Source organism: Cupressus sempervirens, chromosome 9, assembly GCF_028749045.1.
Source record: "Cupressus sempervirens isolate cs-2001-9-10 chromosome 9, ASM2874904v1, whole genome shotgun sequence".
In the NCBI taxonomy this organism is placed as follows: domain Eukaryota; kingdom Viridiplantae; phylum Streptophyta; class Pinopsida; order Cupressales; family Cupressaceae; genus Cupressus; species Cupressus sempervirens.
The window spans coordinates 639,014,885-639,035,574 of NC_143126.1; the positions used below are offsets into that span (position 1 = coordinate 639,014,885).

Sequence of the window (20,690 nt, forward strand, 5' to 3'; positions counted from 1 at the left end):
AATCATTCAAGGCTTCGTCCATTTACTGATAAAAAAAAATAAAATTGCAACTATAATCAAATTAAACATGATAAAAATATCTTAGTTTAAATAGTTTAAATTGTAAAAAAGGGCACTTTCTTTAAAAAAATATATATAAGAGTCAAATTTTGATAAATAATTGTAAAATATATTAACTTAAAAAATGTGCATGTAAACAATTAAAAAAAATTTTTAAATTGCATATACAAAGAAATATTTAATTTTAATTGATAGACATAGGTTAGAAAAAAAATTTATGAGCCAATTATGTAGTTGAACATGTTAACAATTATGATAGAACTTGTTGATCTCCCATCATATGTAATGACGTGACCCAAATTAAAAGACTTACCAAATAAACTGCTGTAAAAATTAAGACTGATTTAAGATTTCTATATAAATTTATTTATTTTTAAAATTTAAAAGTGCCCTACTAGATCCGATCCCCTACTAAAGAACAAACATCTCATTTTAATTTCCTCATATAAGAAGTTTATGATGAAAATGGTTACCACAGGAAAGATAAGTGTGGTGTCTTAAAGCTACGAAATTGATTCCCACATCCACATAGAAAACAATTAATTGAAATGAAATCGATCATCTCAAAGATATGATTACCATCATACGGCAGCGAAAGATTAATCTTGTGTTAAATTATGATGGCACACATCCTGTTCCAATTGCTTAAACTTGCAAGCAAGCACATGGAGAGTGCTGCATGGGATGGCATTTCTTCTTCATAACAGTCACAGCAGCCGCCGCTAGAGTACAAAGCATAAATTGTATTCTTGTGAGAAAATACAATAATGAAATCTTTCAAAATCGTTCATTCACAGAGGAATTGGATGCGATGTGTTTCTTACAAACTATTGTAAATAACAAGATAAATGCGATGTTTTAAAACTATGGATGTTATTTCCACACCTAACTGATACACTGTTAAACGAAAACGACATTAATCCTCTAAATCATATATCTATTCAGGTTAACACTTTCAAAAAGCTTTTTACAGTCGATACAAAGTGTAAACCTATTTCTGAAACACATCAATCACATTAAGCTGTCCTCCCCATAACTGAAGGAAAACAATTATTTCAGTGTACGCAATTCAAACATCTCTAGGTTTAAGTAAATGTGAGAAAACGACGTCCCAACAAAATGCAAGCCATGTTCATCCAACAAACCCTAAATATGTCATGGTGGGGCTCATTTTTAAGCATATGGGATCTAATCTTTTAACTTGTTTTTTTGACATTTACGATACAAATGGTGGAACATGATTTCAGATATATCAGCTTTATCAAAAGCACTGAACCAATTGCACGTAAGCGTTTGCTATTGGCTATCATAACCATCAACGACTCATTGATGGAAAGGAAATTTATATCTCAATATCATTTATGATAGTTTTGGTTTCAAACAAGCAAGAAAAATATGGTTCATAATAATCCACCGTATACAAAGAATCTACAGCTAAATTATGACACACCATCGTAGTCTTTAGTGCGAGGAGTAGCTTCTATTTGTCATATATAACACCGACAATGATAAGACATGAACACTTGAAAACAATGGTTACTTGTTTGGCGTGACTAAAAACTAATAGAAATATTGTACAAGAAGTAGCCAGTATGAAGGTCCACTTTATATTGAAAAATACAATAAATGATTATTAAGAAATTGAGACTTTAGTGACTGTAGCTATTCCAATCGCTATCGCACAAACAAAAATCTCGCTATTGCTTGCCCATGTCTTTCAACAATGTAATTTCTAATGCTAGTTAAGACGTGTTGGAGTAACATGCTAGCCACTAGTGGACCCCTAAGTGCGGCATCAAGTTACGATTAAAATAATTAAAATTGTGTTACTTCAATTATGTTGATCTCTTCTTCTGTTATTTGGTTATATATAGCACCTTTACGAACTCGAGTAAGCAAGCTGTTTTGTTACTTGAAGCTTTTAATATTGAGATAGTGCTTAGTTTTGTATATTGTTAGGTTGCAAAATCTTTTGGAGTTTTGCAACTTTTAATGATTAGGAGAAAGAATTCATAGTAGAGAAGTGTTTGCAAATGTCTGCAATGTCGAAATGTTATTTGGTAAGGTTTATACTGGTGCTATTGACATTCATTGTCTTGTTCGATTCTCTATCATGGGCAGATCCGCAGAACTATACATTCGTTGTAAGTAGATTTTAGTATAATTGTGCCTCTTCATAAATGAAAATAGTAGTTGTTGTTATACCATGTAAAAAGTTTGATGATATCTTGTAGTTGCCTGCTCAATTTGAACTTTCATTCATGTCCATATTGTTAATAAGACGACTTATATGCTAGAGACAATCTAAGGAGACATGATTGTTGTGATGATCGAGTTTACTTTCATTGTGTTTCATCTTGTCCTCATTGTGGGTGTAGTCAATATTTGATAGAATTGATGTGTAGTACCCCAATACTATGATAGAAAAGGTAGTATTCAACTTTTTAACTTCCGTTGATTATGCAGAAAAGCTATAAACACAAATACAGTACAATCCATTTTTGTTTTTAGGATTTTATGACACAGAAATAATTTCATTTTATTGATTTTCACAGCTTGAATCGACAAGTATTACTCGACTATGTGAGACATATAATCAAGTCACAGTGAATGGGCAGCTCCCGGGTCCAACCCTTTATGTCCGAAATGGAGACACACTTAGTGTTGTAGTCTATAACAAAGCCCAGCACAATGCTTCCATCCACTGGTAAATAGATCTTATAGACTTTCCATTCAATTGATTAGTTAAGACCTTTTAACAAGAATTTGATGTTTCAGGCATGGAGTGAGACAGATTCGCAACGCTTGGGCTGATGGACCTGGGTACATTACACAGTGTCCCATCCAACCGGGGGGGAAGTTTACCTACACATTCACCATTATTGGACAGGAAGGAACGTTGTGGTGGCATGCTCATGTGTCATGGCTCCGTGGAACAGTTCATGGAGCAATGGTCATCCTTCCAAAGAAGGGTAGCTCTTACCCTTTTACTCAACCCCATGCTGAGCTTCCTATTGTGCTAGGTAATGGAAAGTAGGACCTTATGCAAGATTAATATTCAGTGATCAAGTTAGCTTAGTATTTCATCAGCTATTAAGTTAATAGATTCTTGTCTATTACTTAATAGATTCTTGATTTGTTAATGAAGTTGAATAGTTTACTCAATCTATTGAGTATCAATTCTTAGTAAGGTGATGAAATTGACCTTCAACAAATTTGGTAGAATGATTTTCTTTAATTATTGATTCTCACTTAAATAAAGTTAATTTAAAATTCTTATTTTCATATTAATCTTGAAATTTGTTTTCTCTTAACACATGATCTATTACTAATATATTTTGATTTCTTAAATTGTAAAAATGTATAGATTTTTTATCTAGATATGATATGTTATGTGGACAAAGGGAAGCAATTTTTTTCTACCTTATATTAAAATTGGGAAAGTTGTCAAGAGATTCCTGATTTGATGGTGAAATCTACTTGTAAGGCCATGATGTCTTAAGAAATGAGGATAAGATCATGCCCTCAAAAAGTGGATTCTCTTAAATCATGACTCTCACAAAAAAAATAGTTAACCTAAGCTCATATTCTCATATGATCATATAAAGTTAGAATATTTATTTAGATATTTTAGATGAATAAAAATAATAGTATTTTACTTTTAGATTTACATTAGACAGGGAAAGTTCTCATTGGACTTTTGATTTGGTGTTGAAGTTAAATAATTCAATATTGTCATAAAGTCTTTAATGTGTTCATAAAGTTGAAAGTTGGATGATTCTAAATTAAACTTTTGTTTAATGTAAGACAATGACACTATAAGAAATGAAGATACAATCATGTCCACAAAACTTTTAATACAACGAATAGTCTTTAGATTAAAATAAATAGCCATAATGATTTTGAATTACTCTTTAACAAATAAACTGCCACTAATAGAAAGAATTGTCTCCTAGGGAATATATATTCTACACATTGTCGGCCACAATTATATTTCATATTTTGAAATTAAATAAGGTAATGTAAGGCACTGTATATTTAATCAATCATTAAAAAAGTATTATTTACCCAACCCAAAAATGACAAATCTTATCTTCATATCAAATTTGTAAACGCACTTTCTGACATGTTTTATTCTTAAGAATTATGTTTCATACTTTTTCAAGTGGAATCTTTCCACATGTTAGATTACCTTAAGATGTTTTACTGGAATAAGAATGATATCTGTAAAGCGTGGGTGATTTTGTCCATGTGATCCATGACTCAAATCAATCAACTTGAGCAGGGGAGTGGTGGGACACTGATCCCGTTGAAGTCGAAGAAGCAATACAACAGAGTGGTGGTGCACCCAGTCTCTCAGACGCTTTCACCATAAATGGACAACCCGGAGACCTCTACAACTGCTCAACCTCAGGTACCCTAAACCGTAAATCCTAAATACCAATCAAGACTCTAATCAACTCTAACGAAATTCATTGCATGCAGGAACCACAAATTTCTCTATAGTGCAAGGGCAAACCTATCTTCTTCGCATAGTCAATGCTGCAGTCAATAATCACCTCTTTTTCAAGGTCGCATCACACACTCTCACACTGGTAGCCGTGGACGCCTCCTACACAAAGCCATACACAACCGATATTCTGATGATAACATCTGGTCAGACTGTAGACGCTCTTTTCACAGCCAATCAATCAGTAGCCAAATACTATATGGCCGCCAAAGTATACACTACTCAATCCCCATCAAATTTTGATAACACCACAACAACCGCCATTTTAAGCTATGTGGGCTCTAATGCATCTGCCACTCCAATCCTTCCAGACCTTCCAATATACAACGACACCGACACAGTCACCAACTTTACCAAATCCCTACGAAGCCTGGCTTCACAAGAACATCCTGTGGCCGTTCCCCAAACTATAAGCGACAGTAGTATCATAACTGTAGGACTAGGTTTAATTCCCTGTCCAACTGGATATTCATCTAGTAACTGTAGTGCACCTAACAATACCAGAGTGAGTGCCAGTATGAACAACGTATCTTTTGTGTTGCCAGATATAGCCGTTCTGCAAGCTTATCACTATGGTATTAATGGAGTCTATACCACAGATTTTCCTAACAATCCACCCGTTGAGTATGATTATACTGGTGATGTGGACCGATCTCTTTGGGCGCCGGTTTCTGGCACAAGAGTGAAAGTTTTCGAGTATAATGCCACAGTTCAGGTGGTTTTCCAGGGAACCAATATTTTCCAGGAAGACAACCATCCAATGCATATTCATGGGTATGATTTTTATATTGTGGGAGAGGGTTTTGGTAATTATGATAATGAAACTGATCCGAGCTCTTTCAATCTGGTCGATCCGCCTCAACGGAATACTGTAGGGGTTCCTGTGAATGGATGGGCTGCTGTCAGATTCAAAGCTGATAATCCAGGTAATGTATAGGGTTGCAATTTTTTTCGTGATTTTTCAGATAACATAGGGGTTGAAATTGAAATTTGGAGGCAAAAGACTGAACCGGAATTTTCTCCGTTTGTGCAGGTGCGTGGTTTGTACATTGTCACTTTGATGACCATGTGACATGGGGATTGAATATGGTGTTTCTAGTGAAGAATGGCCCCACTGTTTTGGAAAGTTTGATTTCTCCTCCTGACGATCTCCCCGAATGCTAGTGCAAGTCATATTGTCAAATTAGAGGTGATGCTGAGGATGAATGCGATTCATTTCTTTTTTAAATAAGTTGTGTGAATTTGCTTATCATTGGGATTTTGTCAGTCATGTTTATTGTGAGGAAGGAAGGATATAAATTCATCCTTTGTCTTAGTCTAGAGATATATGTCATGTAAAATATTTTAATTTTTAAATTATTTAAAAAATCTTTTATCTTTCAATTTTTAACTTAGTCTTGCAATTGGGTTCCAGTACATTTGAATCTAAGACTACTAGTCTTATTTTATTGAGCTATCCTCATTGTTGAAGCAACCATTGATATTATATATGATATTTTTATTATTGATATTTTATATTGTTTATCATTAGATATTGTATAAGAACTTCTTTTTCTTTTTTTTCTGTGATTCTCTTTAAGCTACTATTATTTTGTCTATAATCTGTACTAAGATTCTCTTTTCTTCTTGTGATTCTCTTTAAGCTACTTTATTGAGCTTTGGCAATATGAAATCTAGCCGGGTGACCTTATTTTGTGGCTTTTTTTGTAAATTGTAACTAGTATATTATTTATTAATAGAAAATGACTATTCATCAAAAAAATATATAATCTAAATTACTCATAGAAATAAAAAATTATTATTATTAATTAGAAATTAAGAAATACAGAAAGATCGAAGTCCAGTTATTATTAAAAGCTAAATTCATTCTTTACTAAATAAATCAAATTATATTTTTAAATACTTAAAGAAAAACATGTCTTATGATTTGAATAGTTTGATTTTTTTCATAAAAGACACTTAAGATAATATAGTATTGTTTTCTTATGCTTAAACTTGTTAACATGGATTCAAAGAATAAAATATATTAAATGATATGAAGTCAAAAGGGAATACATATTTATGATAAGAAAATGATTAAATCATATAAGGGAATAAATAAATATTCAACTCTCAAATTTTTAAATTTTTTAACATTTGTCCAAAGAATAAAATTTATTAAATGCCATGAAGTGAAATAGGAATGCATATTTAAGGTAGGAAAACAATTAAATCATATCAAGTGAGAGGGTAATAAATAAATATTCAAGATTGGACATTGATTAGAACTTTACAAAGTGATTCATTTTAACTTTTTAAATTTTTTTTCAATTAGTAAAAATTAGTATATAATAGATGATGTTATGATTATGTGTACTTTTTAAGAATTTATTGTTATATAAGTGAGAGGGGGTGAATAAATTCTGTAACAAATTTCTATTTTATAAAATTTCAAAAAAATAGCCTAGTAAACATATCAAACATCTTAATCTCCAACTTATAACAACTTTGCTTCAAAATTTATATCATTGTTTTTTAAAATACTGAGTATTAGAGTAATCATCTAACTTATATTGGCTTGCAACATCAAACAATTAGTATGAAAATAAAATTTGCAACATAATAAGAAATCACACATTTGACACAAGTTTTTCCTCGGAAAGGGAAAAACTACATGGGAATCAACAACCCAAATAATTTTACTCTTTTGAAGTTAGCTCTGTTAGGACATTATCACTTATTGGCATTTCTAAAGGGTGGTTTTCTCTAAAGGACTTACAAATATTACTATTGAATGTTACCATATAGGATTTCAAAGACTTGTTAGGCTCACTTGGTTAAGAGATTTTTCTACTAAAATGGTAAGAAAGTAAGAGTGAAGTGTACTATTAGGTTTTAGCACTAGTTTTCTTGTTCACATCGCTGCTTGGCTCTATCAATTCCTTCTAATCTCTTTTAGGTTGATTCACACACTCACACTTTCATGTAGCATTTACTTTTCTTAATATTCTCATGTCTACTCTTCATGGTTCACCTTATATCTTTTTTATCCACTTCAATTCACATTATCATAATAAATAAAAATCAACAACAAGAAACATCTAGCTCATCCCTTTAAATAGCTAACTTTTTCCTTTCTAGAATCTTCCAGATTTTGTGGCTTAATTACAATCATATATCTCATTTTTATTGAATTTAGTCATTTCGAGAATAGACTTCCTTCTTGAACTTTTTACTCCATTTTAGATTGCTGAATCTTCTCCATTATATCTTATCTAAATTAGTCCAACCATTGATCTCATAACTAACTTCATCCTTATATTTAAGACTTCTTCAACATTCTTAATTTTTAACAAACATCAGTCTCATATTAATATTTTACAAATTTTTTCTTCATGCTCATTCTCGATGAACAATTAAACTTTCTTAGTCAATACATCACTCGGTTAACATTGAAATTGCTTGGTTAACACTAGACCTCAACAGTTCTTCCTCAAGTACTTGATCACAACTGTATTAGCTCAATTAATACTATATTCCTTCATTTACCATCCAATCTAATCTTGCATATATATCTTTCTTAATATCATGTAAAGAAATCAAATCAGCATTGTACTATTAGAGTCCAACTCATTCAACACTTATCATTATCATACTTTCTTCAAATGCTCTTCATCAATCAAATGATATGGAACCCTAGTGAATTAACATAATATCTTACCAACTAAGGCTTGACATCAATGACAACATAACTGATATGACTATTACATATGTATACTAATCAATGTTATTAGTTGGGAAAAACTAACTCCCCCTTTGACATTGATGGAAACACATAAACTTAATATTTTATATTACAAAGCATTACTTTATAGGATAATGAAATGTATGCATTGACAACAACACAACTCTTCTTGGTCTTCTTGGTCCATTGAGTCAACTTGGGCCCCTACTTTGTCCACTCATCTTTTAACTCCCAACTCTCCCTATTATTGCCTTTTTCCTCCTTCCCCTAAGATTAATTTTATTTACCCAAGGAACCCTCATATCCCTCTTGCTAGCTCTCCTTCCCTTTTTCTTAGAAAGTAGGATGGTGGTGTTGACTTGGATGTCTTGGCATTATACTCTAATTACATAGCCATTTACTATAGTAGGCTTAAAGCTATCACTAGGTGGCTCTTGTTCAAAATGCACATTGCTAAGAGAAAATGTAATAAATTGGAAGTGTTGGTTGAGGATCCATGACAAGAAGTCTAAATTGTGGACCATTAGCAAAAGAGATGAGGTTAGTGTGGAGGTAGGAAGAGACCTCTGACAAAAATTGCATAACTAGGAGTTGTTAGATGAACAAATATTAGAGAGCTACACTAAAACATCCTCTAAGAAGGAGAAAAATGAGATAATCATTTCTCTAGGTTCCACGAAGGAGTGTTAAGAGAACTTGGGTGAACAACTAAAAGAAATGGCATCTCAATAAAATACTTCTAAAGAAAGGATGGATTCGTCCATTTGAGGGATTAAGGAGGAGCTCAATTAGAGGAAACTTAAAAGAAAGAGGAGGGAAGAAGGACATGGTAGAGATGAGGGTTTATACATTCCTGTTAAATAGGTTACTCATCTAGGGGATATTGCTTGCTCCTGCCTTGCCAAAAAATTCTCCTTCTTGGATAAGAAGCCATAAAATTAGTTGGGTATGTTGTTGTTGGTCTTTATGTTGGTCATTTTTGCTAATTCCTTGATGTACTAGAATATGGTTGATCAGTGTTGGTTTCAATTTTTGTTGGTTCATAGTTTGTTGATCATGGCTTGAGGTTGCTAGTTGTTGGTTAGTGGCTAGGTTACCCAATATATTTTTCCATGTTTTGTCTATTCTTTTATTCCATTCTGTTATTTTTTGTTCAATCATTCTATGAGGTGTCACAACTTGTGAAACTATTTTCTCCTATCCTCAGACTTGATGTTGGTTTTTTGTTAAGGGTTTGAGTCCTCTCCTATTTTATTTAATGAACATACATATCCTATGATATACAAATATGTGTATTATTTTTTTTTCACATTTTCAATTATAATGTTTCTATGTATTTATATAGTTTTATATGTGTCCCATATAAATTAAATCATCAATTTGTCTTGTACATTATCACATGTGCAATTATTCATGGTCCGCAAAGTAAGACAAGATATATCTTTTTACCTTGACGGTGACTTGTTTATGGTCTATTATTGAGTTTGATATTTACAATTTCCTTATTTACATTTTCTCTTTATTAAATTCTCACTTTCTTAAAGACATAATTATTTGATAATAATCCATAATCATTGTGTACAATAACTTTACTAATTATATATAATATATAATTAATGACTTTTAATATATTAAAATTAAATTAATATTTTAAAAAATATTTAATTAAAAATTCTTATATAAAAAAATGTTTTATATTTGCATCAATTATAATTACCTTTCAATAATAAATAAAATTTCAATCTGATTATAACATATATATCTTCCTTAAAAAGATTCTTTAGACAATCACTAAAAGCTTAAATTTTTATAAATAAATAGAATCAAACTTGAATAATATTTTAGTTTCCTAAATTATACCAAAAATATATATTTTTGATACCATTATTACATTTTCATTAACTTCAAAACATAAAAACATGAACAATTTTCTCTTCACTAAATAATACATTTAAGCAAAAGATATACCTTTATATCCTTTGTTTATTACCATATCATTCACTCAATCTTAAAGGATGCATTTTATTAAATAATGCATTTACACCAAGGATAAGCTTTATCCTTAGTCCAATACCAAACATTACTCAGTAAACCCTTAGGATGAGCTAATTGACCCCGGACATATGAAGAAGTAAAAACTGCATATGGCTTTAACTCACTGTCGGCAAAGGAAATCCACAGGAACACAACAAAATCCATATTTTCTCAAGCTATAATTTTCTCTAGCATTGAGGGAGATCATTAGGAGGACCCTTCAAACTCTCATTCTCACTGGGACCATTCTTCACTAGCAACACCATACTCAATCCCCATGTTACGTGATCATCAAAGTGGCAATGCACGAACCAAACACCTGCACAAGTCAAACAATAATTTAGTCCACCATGCATACTTTCAAAACCCTCAATTCCAAGCCATACTTCATAATCATGGCAGAAATGTCATCCTGTTTCTTACCTGGATTGCTAGCTTTGAATCTGACAGCAGTCCATCCATTGACAGGAGTTCCCACAGTATTTCGTTGAGGAGGATCGACCAGATTGAAAGAGCTTGGATCAGTTTCATTATTATAATTACCAAACCCCTCTCCTACCACATAAAAATCATACCCATGAATATGCATTGGATGGTTGTCTTCTTGGAAGATACTCGTTCCCTGGAACACAATCTGAACTGTGGCATTATAATCAATCACTTTCACCCTCGTTCCAGATATTGGCGCCCATAGGGTTTTGGGTACATCGCCAGTATAATCATACACAACTGGTGGATGTGAGGGAAAGTCAGTGGTAAAGACTCCATTAATGCCGAACTGATAAGCTTGCAAAATGGCAATATCTGGCAGCACAAAAGATATGTTGTTCATACTGGATGCCACTCTGGTATTGTTAGGGCCGCTACAGTTACTTGATGAGAAACCGGTTGGACAGGGAATTAAACCAAGTCCTACGGTTATGACACTACTGTCACTTATACTTTGTGGGACGTCCACCGGATGTTCCTGTGAAGCCAGGCTTCTTAAGGCTCTGGTAAATGTGGTCACAGTTGCAGTGTCGTTGTATTCTGGAAGCTCTGGGAAGATTGGAGTAGCAGATGCATTGGAACCCACGTAGCTCAGAATTGCGGTTGTTGTTGTGTTATCAATATTTGATTCAGACTGAGTAGTATATACTTTGGCGGCCATGTAGTAATTAGCTTTGGCTTGATTGGCTGTGAGAAGAGCGTCTGCAGTCTGACCAGATGTTAGCATGAGAACGTCTGTTGTGTATGGTTTTGTGTAGGAGGCATCCACGGCTACCACTGTGAGATTGTGTGATGCAACCTTGAAAAACATGTGATTATTGACTGCAGCATTGACAATACGAAGAAGGTAGGTTTTCCCCTGTTCTATAGAGAATATTGTTGTTCCTGCATGCATCAAATTTCATTGCTCAATATGATTCCACTGTTCATTTTGTTTAGATAGAAAAGAAAAGCTATATTAAATCGAATCCAGAGCCTTTTTCAGGAAAAGGAAAATGGGTACCTGACGCTGAGCAGGAATAGAGGTCTCCTGGCTGCCCATTAATGGTGAAAGCATCTGATACATTGAGAGCGCCTCCACTTAGATCAGCCTCGGCTTCAACTTCAATGGGATCACTGTTCCACCACTCCCCTGTTCAATTTTAGTTTCAAATAGTTAGAGTCATTATAGAATCTAGTGACAATCTAGTGAGGGAAAAAGTCTAAAATGACAATTATGATAAAATTATGATATTGTTTTTTATTATAAAATGTAGCAAGAGGGTGCTGATCTATGGTACAAACAGCAGACACTAGATCAGTTAAGCAACATATTAACATCATGAAAAATCAACTAAGGCCTACCTCTATAAAAAAAAGGTTCCTAATGTGGGAAACCCACCAACCATGGTCTGCATTGCTAAGGATTAACATGAGACAAGCCCTCATACTAGCATGTCATATTGTTATAGGATTCAACTATGAAGCTTTTTCAGTTAAATTTATCCACCCACCTTTAATGAATAGCGGTTCACATGAAACTATTTCTTATGAGAATGAATGTAACACTTAGCACTCATTGTATTTAGGTCATGTTCACAGAGGTGAACTATTCTAGTCCCAGAACTACTTCAGCGAGAGCATGCCTAACTATGTATTGGGTACTAGGATGTGTGACCTCTTTTGAAGTCCCACATGTTTCACCTAGTGTCTTCTAGATGCAATGAGTGTTATTCTCATGAGAAATAGATTCATGTGAAACACTACTCATAAAACATAGATAAATGAATTTGGCTCAAAAACTATACAATTGAATCTTGATAACAATTTAACTTAGCTAAAAAAAATTCTTTTCTACTTAAAAATAATATTTCCTATTAAAAATCACTCACATTGAACATACAAGCAATGAGCTATGTACAATTTAAACCCATTCTTAACTGTAAAGTTCTACCATTCTTAATTATAAAGTTCTACTGTATAAGAATCTAATTTTAATAATATGTACATGCTATATCTTATATAAGTTCCCACTTTCCATTACCTAGCACTATAGGAAACTCATTATCTGGGTGGGTAAATGGGTAAGAGCTGCCCTTCTTTGGAAGGATGACAATTTCTCCATGAACTATTGCACGGAGCCATGACACATGAGCATGCCACCACAACGTTCCTTCCTGATCAATAATTGTGAAAGTGTACGTAAATATGCCCCCTGGTTGGATGGGCACTGTGTAATGTACTCTGGTCCATCAGACCACGCTGTGTGGATCTGTCTGATTCCATGCTTGAAAAAGAAAATTACTATTAATGGGTCTTCAATCATCATTGAAATTGATAGTCTACGAGATGTATATTTACCAGTGGATGGTAGCATTATGCTTGGCTTTGTTATAAACTGTAATTCTAAGTGTGTCGCCATTTCAAGCATACAAAGTTGGACCCGAGAGCTATCCATTTACTGTGATTATGTCGTATGTCTCGCATAGCCGAGTAACCTCTATCGATTGAAGCTGTAAAAATAAAAGAAAAATGTATTTTTTTGTGGGTTAGAACTGTTGAGTAGAATACATCCTATGACTATGGGTACAATGATGCCAAATGAGCTTATTTGATGCTTATTAAAGTCTATAGTATCATTAAGTTGATGATACTACATTACCACGATTTGAAATTATTCTCAGTATAGCTTTTATGTAATAAATTATCAAATAATTTTCCTAGAAGACTTGTCAGTGTGGACAATTATTAATTATGGACATCCAAATCTAATTATGGATATAAAGATCTTCTTGTCAATAAATCTTCAAAATTAAATTTGAATATATTTTTATGATATTATCCTTCTACCATCTAAAAGAAGATATATTAAAAAATCTAAAGTTATTGGAAACTCTTTTCAAGTATATCTGGATGATTTTTGATAAATGATTAAATAGAAAATTTTACCTTTAACCTTATTGATAGTACCAACGGCACCTACCATGCCCTCTACAACAATTTTTTCCTATCTTACACTAAGACTCATAAACTTAGAAAACACCATAACTTGTGGTTAAATGTTCCAGTAGTCTATATGAAATATCTCAATAGTGGTGCACAAATTGATCAACCATCAACTAAAATACTCAGAAAAGCTGAAAAATGATCAACTATTAGTACATATGTGATTTTCTATTAGTGTGAAGCTCTTTTAAAAGTAACAATTAGAAATATCTATACAAAACTATTGCAATTATTAGACGTATGTTCTCTTCCCCTACTCTATCTATTCCAATTCCATCTTAACACATTTCAAACTAATAACAACACACTAACATACAATTTTTTTGGATATATGATTAAATCTTAACACAAATTTCTACAAAGGTTCCCTAAGTTGCTTAATAAATAATAGTCAATAAAAAAATATCTACAAAGATTTAAACTCAAATATATGATAAAATCTACTTACAACAAATGTGTGGGTATGCACTTCTGCCCATGCAAGAGAACCAAACAGGACAATGAATGCATAAAGCACTACCATAGACCTCAGTGAGTACAATTTTGACATCTTTACTATATCCCAAACACCCAATGTGCTCATCTGAATCTGCAAATGAAGCAGTTTTTCAATATTGAAAGCTAAAACTAAATCTTAGCTTGTCAAGATTGGGTGCTTAGTCAAGAATCTAGAGCGGTATAAATGGCACAAAAAATACCAGATTGTTAAAGGAAATAGGAGATGCCATTGCACGCAAAAAATGCCATGGCCCCATAGTACTATCAAGAAAATTACATATCAGATGCATATAAGAAAAGGCCAAAAGTATTAATTGTCCTATTAAATATATAATTGCTTAGCCTCTTCCACGAAAAGTTATTCACGATTTAGTCTTGAGAATTTTTGGTTTTATAAGAGTTGAGTTGTATACAGTTCATCGGCATGAAAAATGAAGTATGCTAATTATGATCACGTGTTCGTAAATTGACTAATATATGCTGTGGAAATAAAGATGAATTTGTATGAAAAAATATTATTTTTGTTAATAGTTCGGACTCAAACTATAAGTTGAATCCAAATTTAAGGGTTATAATTGAAATTGACATCAACCGGGCCAGTCCATTTTCACGCGTTCTAAATTTTTAATTCCCGCAATCATATCCTACGAATTCACGTAATATTCGGCAGAAAATGCGTGTTTTTTTTTGGCGCTTTTCATCTTATTATTATTATTTTAATACAATGGTATAGTTTGCCGATTAATGTCATTTTTTTTTTTTATTACAAAAAGCTAATAGCCCACATGTCAAACAACATTTTTATTCCATCCATGAGAGGATGAAATGTGGCCAACTAAAAAGAAAAATATTTCCATGGATGCCTTTTATTCCAAAGTTACTAGTCTCCTCTATCGTTCACTTTATGATAGCTACGCGATGGGTTGGTAAAATGATTCTAATACATTTAATAAAAATTTGGTGGTCCCATATCGTGCTTATCACATAATAGTTTTATACACGAGTTGTATTGTGGAAACATTTAAAATATTTTTCATTGCTTTCAACAATAAATCTTAATCGGGAGCTCTGCATTCGAATACTATTTTTCTTTAAAAAAATGTCATCCCTTCTCTTTTCTATCTTTTTGGATCATATTTGAATTTTTAATTGTCTTATTTCGTTGTCTTAAATTTAAATCATATTTGAATTTTTAATTGTCTTATTTCGTTGTCTTAAATTTGTCTAATATTCCTAGCTTAAATATTATACATTAAGGCTTGATTCCTAAACTTAAAAGTTTAACAATCAAAATTAATTTATTTTTCTTGAAGTTAATTTCTTCCTTAATGTATGATATTTAAAGATGACAGAATTAAACAAATTTTCATTATTAAAATATATCTTTATCCCATGTGATTTATTCTGTTAAATGTCTGATAAATCTATGCTAATCGTGTTTCAACCATGTAGTTTCAGCATCTTAGGGTTTTCCTATTCAGCCATGTGATGTTTTTCCCTGGACTACATTTTCTTCTTGGCTCTATAAATACCACTACGCATGCACTCTTCTGATATGCAAACAGCCTTAGAAACTAAGATTTCCTTGGAGCTTTCAGTACTGAAAGACTGCTTTGGTTCGATATGTTGATAATGTCAAGATGTTCCACTGCACGCTTCATGCTGCTTCTGTTTGCATTCATTGTCTCATTTAATTCTCTCACATCGGCAGAAGTGATTACTCACACATTTATTGTAAGTAGATATTAATATGATTGTGTTTTCGTTATGAACAGAAAGATTATTGGACTTAGATATTTGCTGAATCTAATCTCCTTTTGTTGATTCCAACAGATTAGGAGAACAAATGTTACTCGGCTATGTGAGAATCATACCATAGTCACAGTGAACGATCAGCTTCCGGGTCCAACCCTGTATGCCCGAAATGGGGATACACTCAATATTATAGTTACTAATTTGGCGCAGTACAATGCAACTATCCACTGGTAAATCTGGCTATTCTTAAATATCACATAATATTATGGAAGAAATTAAATTTGAAAAAATAAGTTAAGTTTGACTATTTAACACTTCTAATCTTGGAATCAAGTCTTAGATCTTAGTATGTGATGTTTAAAAGGATCTTGGAATCAAGTCTTAGATCTTAGTATGTGATGTTTAAGTCATCCTTTTAAGTTTAACTCTTCTAATTTGAAGACATTTCACTTATAGAATTTAATATATTTCATTGGTAATGCAAAATGTTTGGTCAGGCATGGAATAAGGCAGATCCGCAACTCGTGGGCTGATGGGCCTGGTTACATTACACAGTGTCCCATCCAACCAGGCGGGACATTTACCTACACATTCACCATTGTTGATCAGGAAGGAACTTTGTGGTGGCACGCCCATGTGGCATGGCTCCGCGCAACAGTTCATGGAGCAATTGTCATCCGTCCAAAGCAGGGTAGCTCTTACCCGTTCCCCGAACCACATGCTGAGATTCCTCTAGTTCTAGGTAATTGAAATTATATATATATATCATCTTGACTTAGATTTTTCTATCTATTTCAGATCAATTTTTTTATAATTGGATTATTTATTATTCAATCTATTTTTATTGTTAAGATTAATTATTTTTATTTGTTAATCTTGAGTGGATTCCAATTCAAGATCTTTTGATAAGAAGCTCAAAATTTACCATTGCTTTCTAGATTCTTGCATCTAGTTTAGATCACTCTTATATAATAGAAGTTTAGTCCTATTTAACATATTTTCATACATCTTCAATCTATGTAATACTTATTAGATTTGAAAATTTGATTTTCAACAATAAAGCTACTCATTGATAATCCTAAATCATGCAACACTTATGAACTATTCTTGAAAATTTAAATTCTTTAATTCAGTTCATCTGACTTTAACCTATTTATTTTTAGCATGAACTAACATAATGTCTAGTTTGCATAATTATTAGACTGTAATAATATTTGTAGCATGAGCTACCATGATGTCTAGTTTGCATAATTATGAGACTGTAATGATAAGTTTAGCATGAACTAACATAATATCTAGTTTGTATGATTATTATAATATAATGATATTTTTAGCATGAGGTAACATTATTCATTATGTCTCGTTTGCATGAGTACTAGAACGGAATGATATTTTGACAGTTTTATTTATATGATAGTCATTATCTTAGTATGATCCGTATATCATCTTACTTGGAAATTATCATCTGGGCTCTTTGCATATTTGTTTACTATCTGTAAATTCTTAGCACAATTATGAGCTGATTTTATTGGCTCCCAATAGAAACCAATGTCAATCCCTAAAACCATGTGTACGAAGTAGAGGTTTCGATAACCTGCATAAGAAGAACTTACTATCAATAATAATAACTTGCATACTTGCTTATTCCTCTTGGTTCAGCTTTGCATCCTTCATTCTTTTCCTTTGTGGGTTCATGCTGGATTGTAATGGCATTTCATACTAACTGTAGCCACGGGAAAATTAATGATAAAAATGATCAGGGGAGTGGTGGAACACTGATGCTAACGAAGTCGAAGAGACGCTAAATCAGACTGGAGGTGCGCCGGCTTTTTCAGACGCTCTCACTATAAATGGAGAACCAGGAGACCTCTATAACTGTTCATCATTAGGTAAAGCCTCTCGAATACAAAAATAATTAGTTGTACATGTTTTGATAGACAAATCTGTATAAACGAGGCACACCCAACTTCAGTTCTAACTAAGCAATGAAAGCAATTATGAATGCAGGAACAAATAGCTTCACTATAACAGAGGGACAAACATATCTTCTTCGCATAGTCAATGCTGCAGTCAATAATCACCTCTTTTTCAAGATCGCCTCACACAATCTCACAGTGGTGGCTGTGGATGCCTCCTACACGAAGCCATATACAACCGACATTCTCTTCTTAACATCTGGTCAGACTGCAGACGTTCTTCTCACAACCAATCAATCTGTAGCCCAATACTACATGGCCGCCAGAGTATACACTACTCAAGCTGCAGCATATATTAATGACACCATAACCACCGCCATTTTAAGGTATGCGGGTTATAATACATCAGTCGCTCCAATCCTTCCAGACCTTCCAATATTCAACGACACTGCAACTGTGACCAACTTTACCCGATCCCTACGAAGCCTGGCTTCAGAAGAACATCCGGTGGATGTTCCCCAGACTATAAGTGACAGTAGCATCATAACCGTAGGACTCGGTCTAATTCCCTGTCCAGACGGATATTCATCCAGTAACTGTAGTGCCCCAAACAGCACTAGAGTGTCAGCCAGTATGAATAACATATCTTTTGTTCTGCCAGCAGTTGACATTCTGCAAGCTTATCACTTCGGCATTGAAGGCGTCTATGATGTCGATTTTCCTTCACATCCACCAGTTGAGTATGATTATACCGGTGATGTCGACCGATCTCTGTGGGCACCAGTTTCTGGCACAAAAGTGAAAGTGATTGAATATAATGCCACAGTTCAGATTGTGTTCCAGGGAACCAGTATCTTCCAAGAAGACAACCATCCAATGCATATTCATGGGTATGACTTTTATGTGGTGGGAGAAGGTTTTGGTAATTATAATAATGAAACTGATCCGAACTCTTTCAATCTGGTCGATCCTCCACAACGAAATACCGTGGGAACTCCCGTCAATGGATGGACTGCTGTGAGATTCAAAGCTAGCAATCCAGGTACCAAATAGAATGATATATATAGAGCTTGAAATCGGAATTTGTTAAATATATATGGTGAAGTAAATGATTGTTTCGCTTGTGCAGGTGTCTGGTTCGTGCATTGTCACTTTGATGATCATGTAACATGGGGGTTGAGCATGGTTTTACTAGTGAAGAACGGTCCCACCGAGGGCGAAAGCTTGTTGGGCCCTCCTAGTGACCTCCCCACATGCTAGAGGAAACTATGGCTTCAGAAATATTTTTGTTTTGGTGCTAATAAAATAGTGAGTGGTGGTGTAAAATGTTAAAGCAGAAAGGATAAAGCATATCCTTCCCTTTTTAATTCAAGTGTATTGTCTAGTAGTGAGTGGTGGTGTAAAATGTTAAAGCAGAAAAGATAAAACATATCCTTCTCTTTTTAATTCAAATGTCATGAAGAGTGTTGTGTTTTTCTAGTAAATAGAATATAATTTTTATGGTGTTATGGATATATTTTCATGGAAATCTTCAATAATATTATTGTAGTTGTTAAGTCTATTAGTAAGATTATATGTCGCAATGAAGATTCTTTCATCAGGAACGGCTTTAGATCAATTGCTAATTGTCAATATCTTCTCCTTTCTTTCATCAGGACCTACTTTAGATCAATTGCTAATTGCTAAGAGCTGCTCCTTTCTTTAACAATGTCTGAAGCCTATTGATTTCCATTTTTTTCATCCCTAATTGTGATATGATCGATTTGATATTTTCATTTTGATTATTATAGATCACACAAAACTCTCTAACTTTATTTATTATAGTAATAATTAAAGCTTTCAAGCTTGTTTTATCCTCTTTAAATATTTTATTGTTAGGTTCTTTCTAAGTAGACCATTTTTTGTGAAGGAAGACTTGCTACAAATTCATCACAATAAATGGATGAGAGCTTGGAGGTAATCAATTTGATGAAACTGATTGGTGGTTTTTATTCAAAATCCATGGATAAAATTATTCATGTTCTTCTATCTTTTATTCCACAATCCTCTTCATTAAGGACATATATGTTGACAAAGTAGATCCTCTATTCTTTGAGATTTCCTAGAGTAAAAGTTTTTCTTTTTTGAGCGAAGTTGCAAGCCTCAAGAAATGAAGCTAGAAGTAGATCTGGGATCTCCACATCATGTCCCACTCTAAAGTGACAATATAAGAAGAAGAAAAGAGCCTAACCCTATATCAAATATAGTAGGATCCATCAATACAAGATGACTACTTTTTTTAAATCTTTATACTCTAATGTGTTAAATCTTATACTTTTTAAGAAGTGAAGAAGTTCTTGGGTATTGACCCAGAGAGGCAATTATAACTACATGCAATCAATCCTCTTGGATGGAGTTGTTGTAGAAGTGTCTGTATAATCTTGTACCAAATGACCAAGGTTGTCATTCAAAACTCTTCCAAAAAATAAGAATGTGGGGTGAAATCAAATATGGATCAAAGTAGCATGATGATCTTTCTAAAATAGAGCATGTCTTCCATTCTCAATAGTATAAGGGTGCCCTTTCTAAAAACTAAGATTTATTTTAATATAGTTACTCTAGATATAAGATCCATGAGTCACAAACAAACACCAATGAAATATTTTCCTTATTATTTTCAAAATCATTGTTCCTCATAACATTTGACCAATTAAAAGTCTTGGAGCTAAATATTTCCAAT

The 20,690-nt window shown here is 33.1% G+C and overlaps 2 protein-coding genes and 1 pseudogene across 4 annotated transcripts; 2 read left to right on the plus strand and 1 right to left on the minus strand.

Moving 5' to 3' along the window:
- Positions 1–1,957: 1,957 nt before the first annotated feature.
- Positions 1,958–5,960, plus strand: LOC149540350 (laccase-12-like). 2 transcript variants are annotated; one of them, XM_089801456.1, is made up of 6 exons: positions 1,958–2,204; positions 2,616–2,767; positions 2,839–3,083; positions 4,346–4,474; positions 4,546–5,496; positions 5,604–5,960. In XM_089801456.1, exons 1-6 carry the CDS (start codon positions 2,094–2,096, stop codon positions 5,732–5,734), a joined length of 1,719 nt encoding a protein of 572 aa, XP_089657582.1. In that variant the 5' UTR covers positions 1,958–2,093; the 3' UTR covers positions 5,735–5,960. The 2 variants fall into 2 exon arrangements, with proteins under 2 accessions (XP_089657582.1, XP_089657583.1); XM_089801457.1 differs by having other exon boundaries at positions 1,964–2,120.
- Positions 5,961–10,114: 4,154 nt separating this feature from the next.
- On the minus strand, positions 10,115–14,468 carry LOC149540351 (laccase-12-like; annotated as a pseudogene). The gene is made up of 6 exons (XR_016356393.1): positions 14,251–14,468; positions 13,158–13,309; positions 12,841–13,084; positions 11,821–11,949; positions 10,752–11,702; positions 10,115–10,647 (listed from the first exon to the last, which is right to left on the minus strand). The product of XR_016356393.1 is annotated as a laccase-12-like (transcript).
- Positions 14,469–15,783: 1,315 nt separating this feature from the next.
- On the plus strand, positions 15,784–19,479 carry LOC149540352 (laccase-12-like). Its single transcript, XM_089801458.1, has 6 exons — positions 15,784–16,034; positions 16,134–16,285; positions 16,553–16,797; positions 17,816–17,944; positions 18,063–19,013; positions 19,101–19,479. Exons 1-6 carry the CDS (start codon positions 15,924–15,926, stop codon positions 19,229–19,231), a joined length of 1,719 nt encoding a protein of 572 aa, XP_089657584.1. The 5' UTR covers positions 15,784–15,923; the 3' UTR covers positions 19,232–19,479.
- Positions 19,480–20,690: the final 1,211 nt, after the last annotated feature.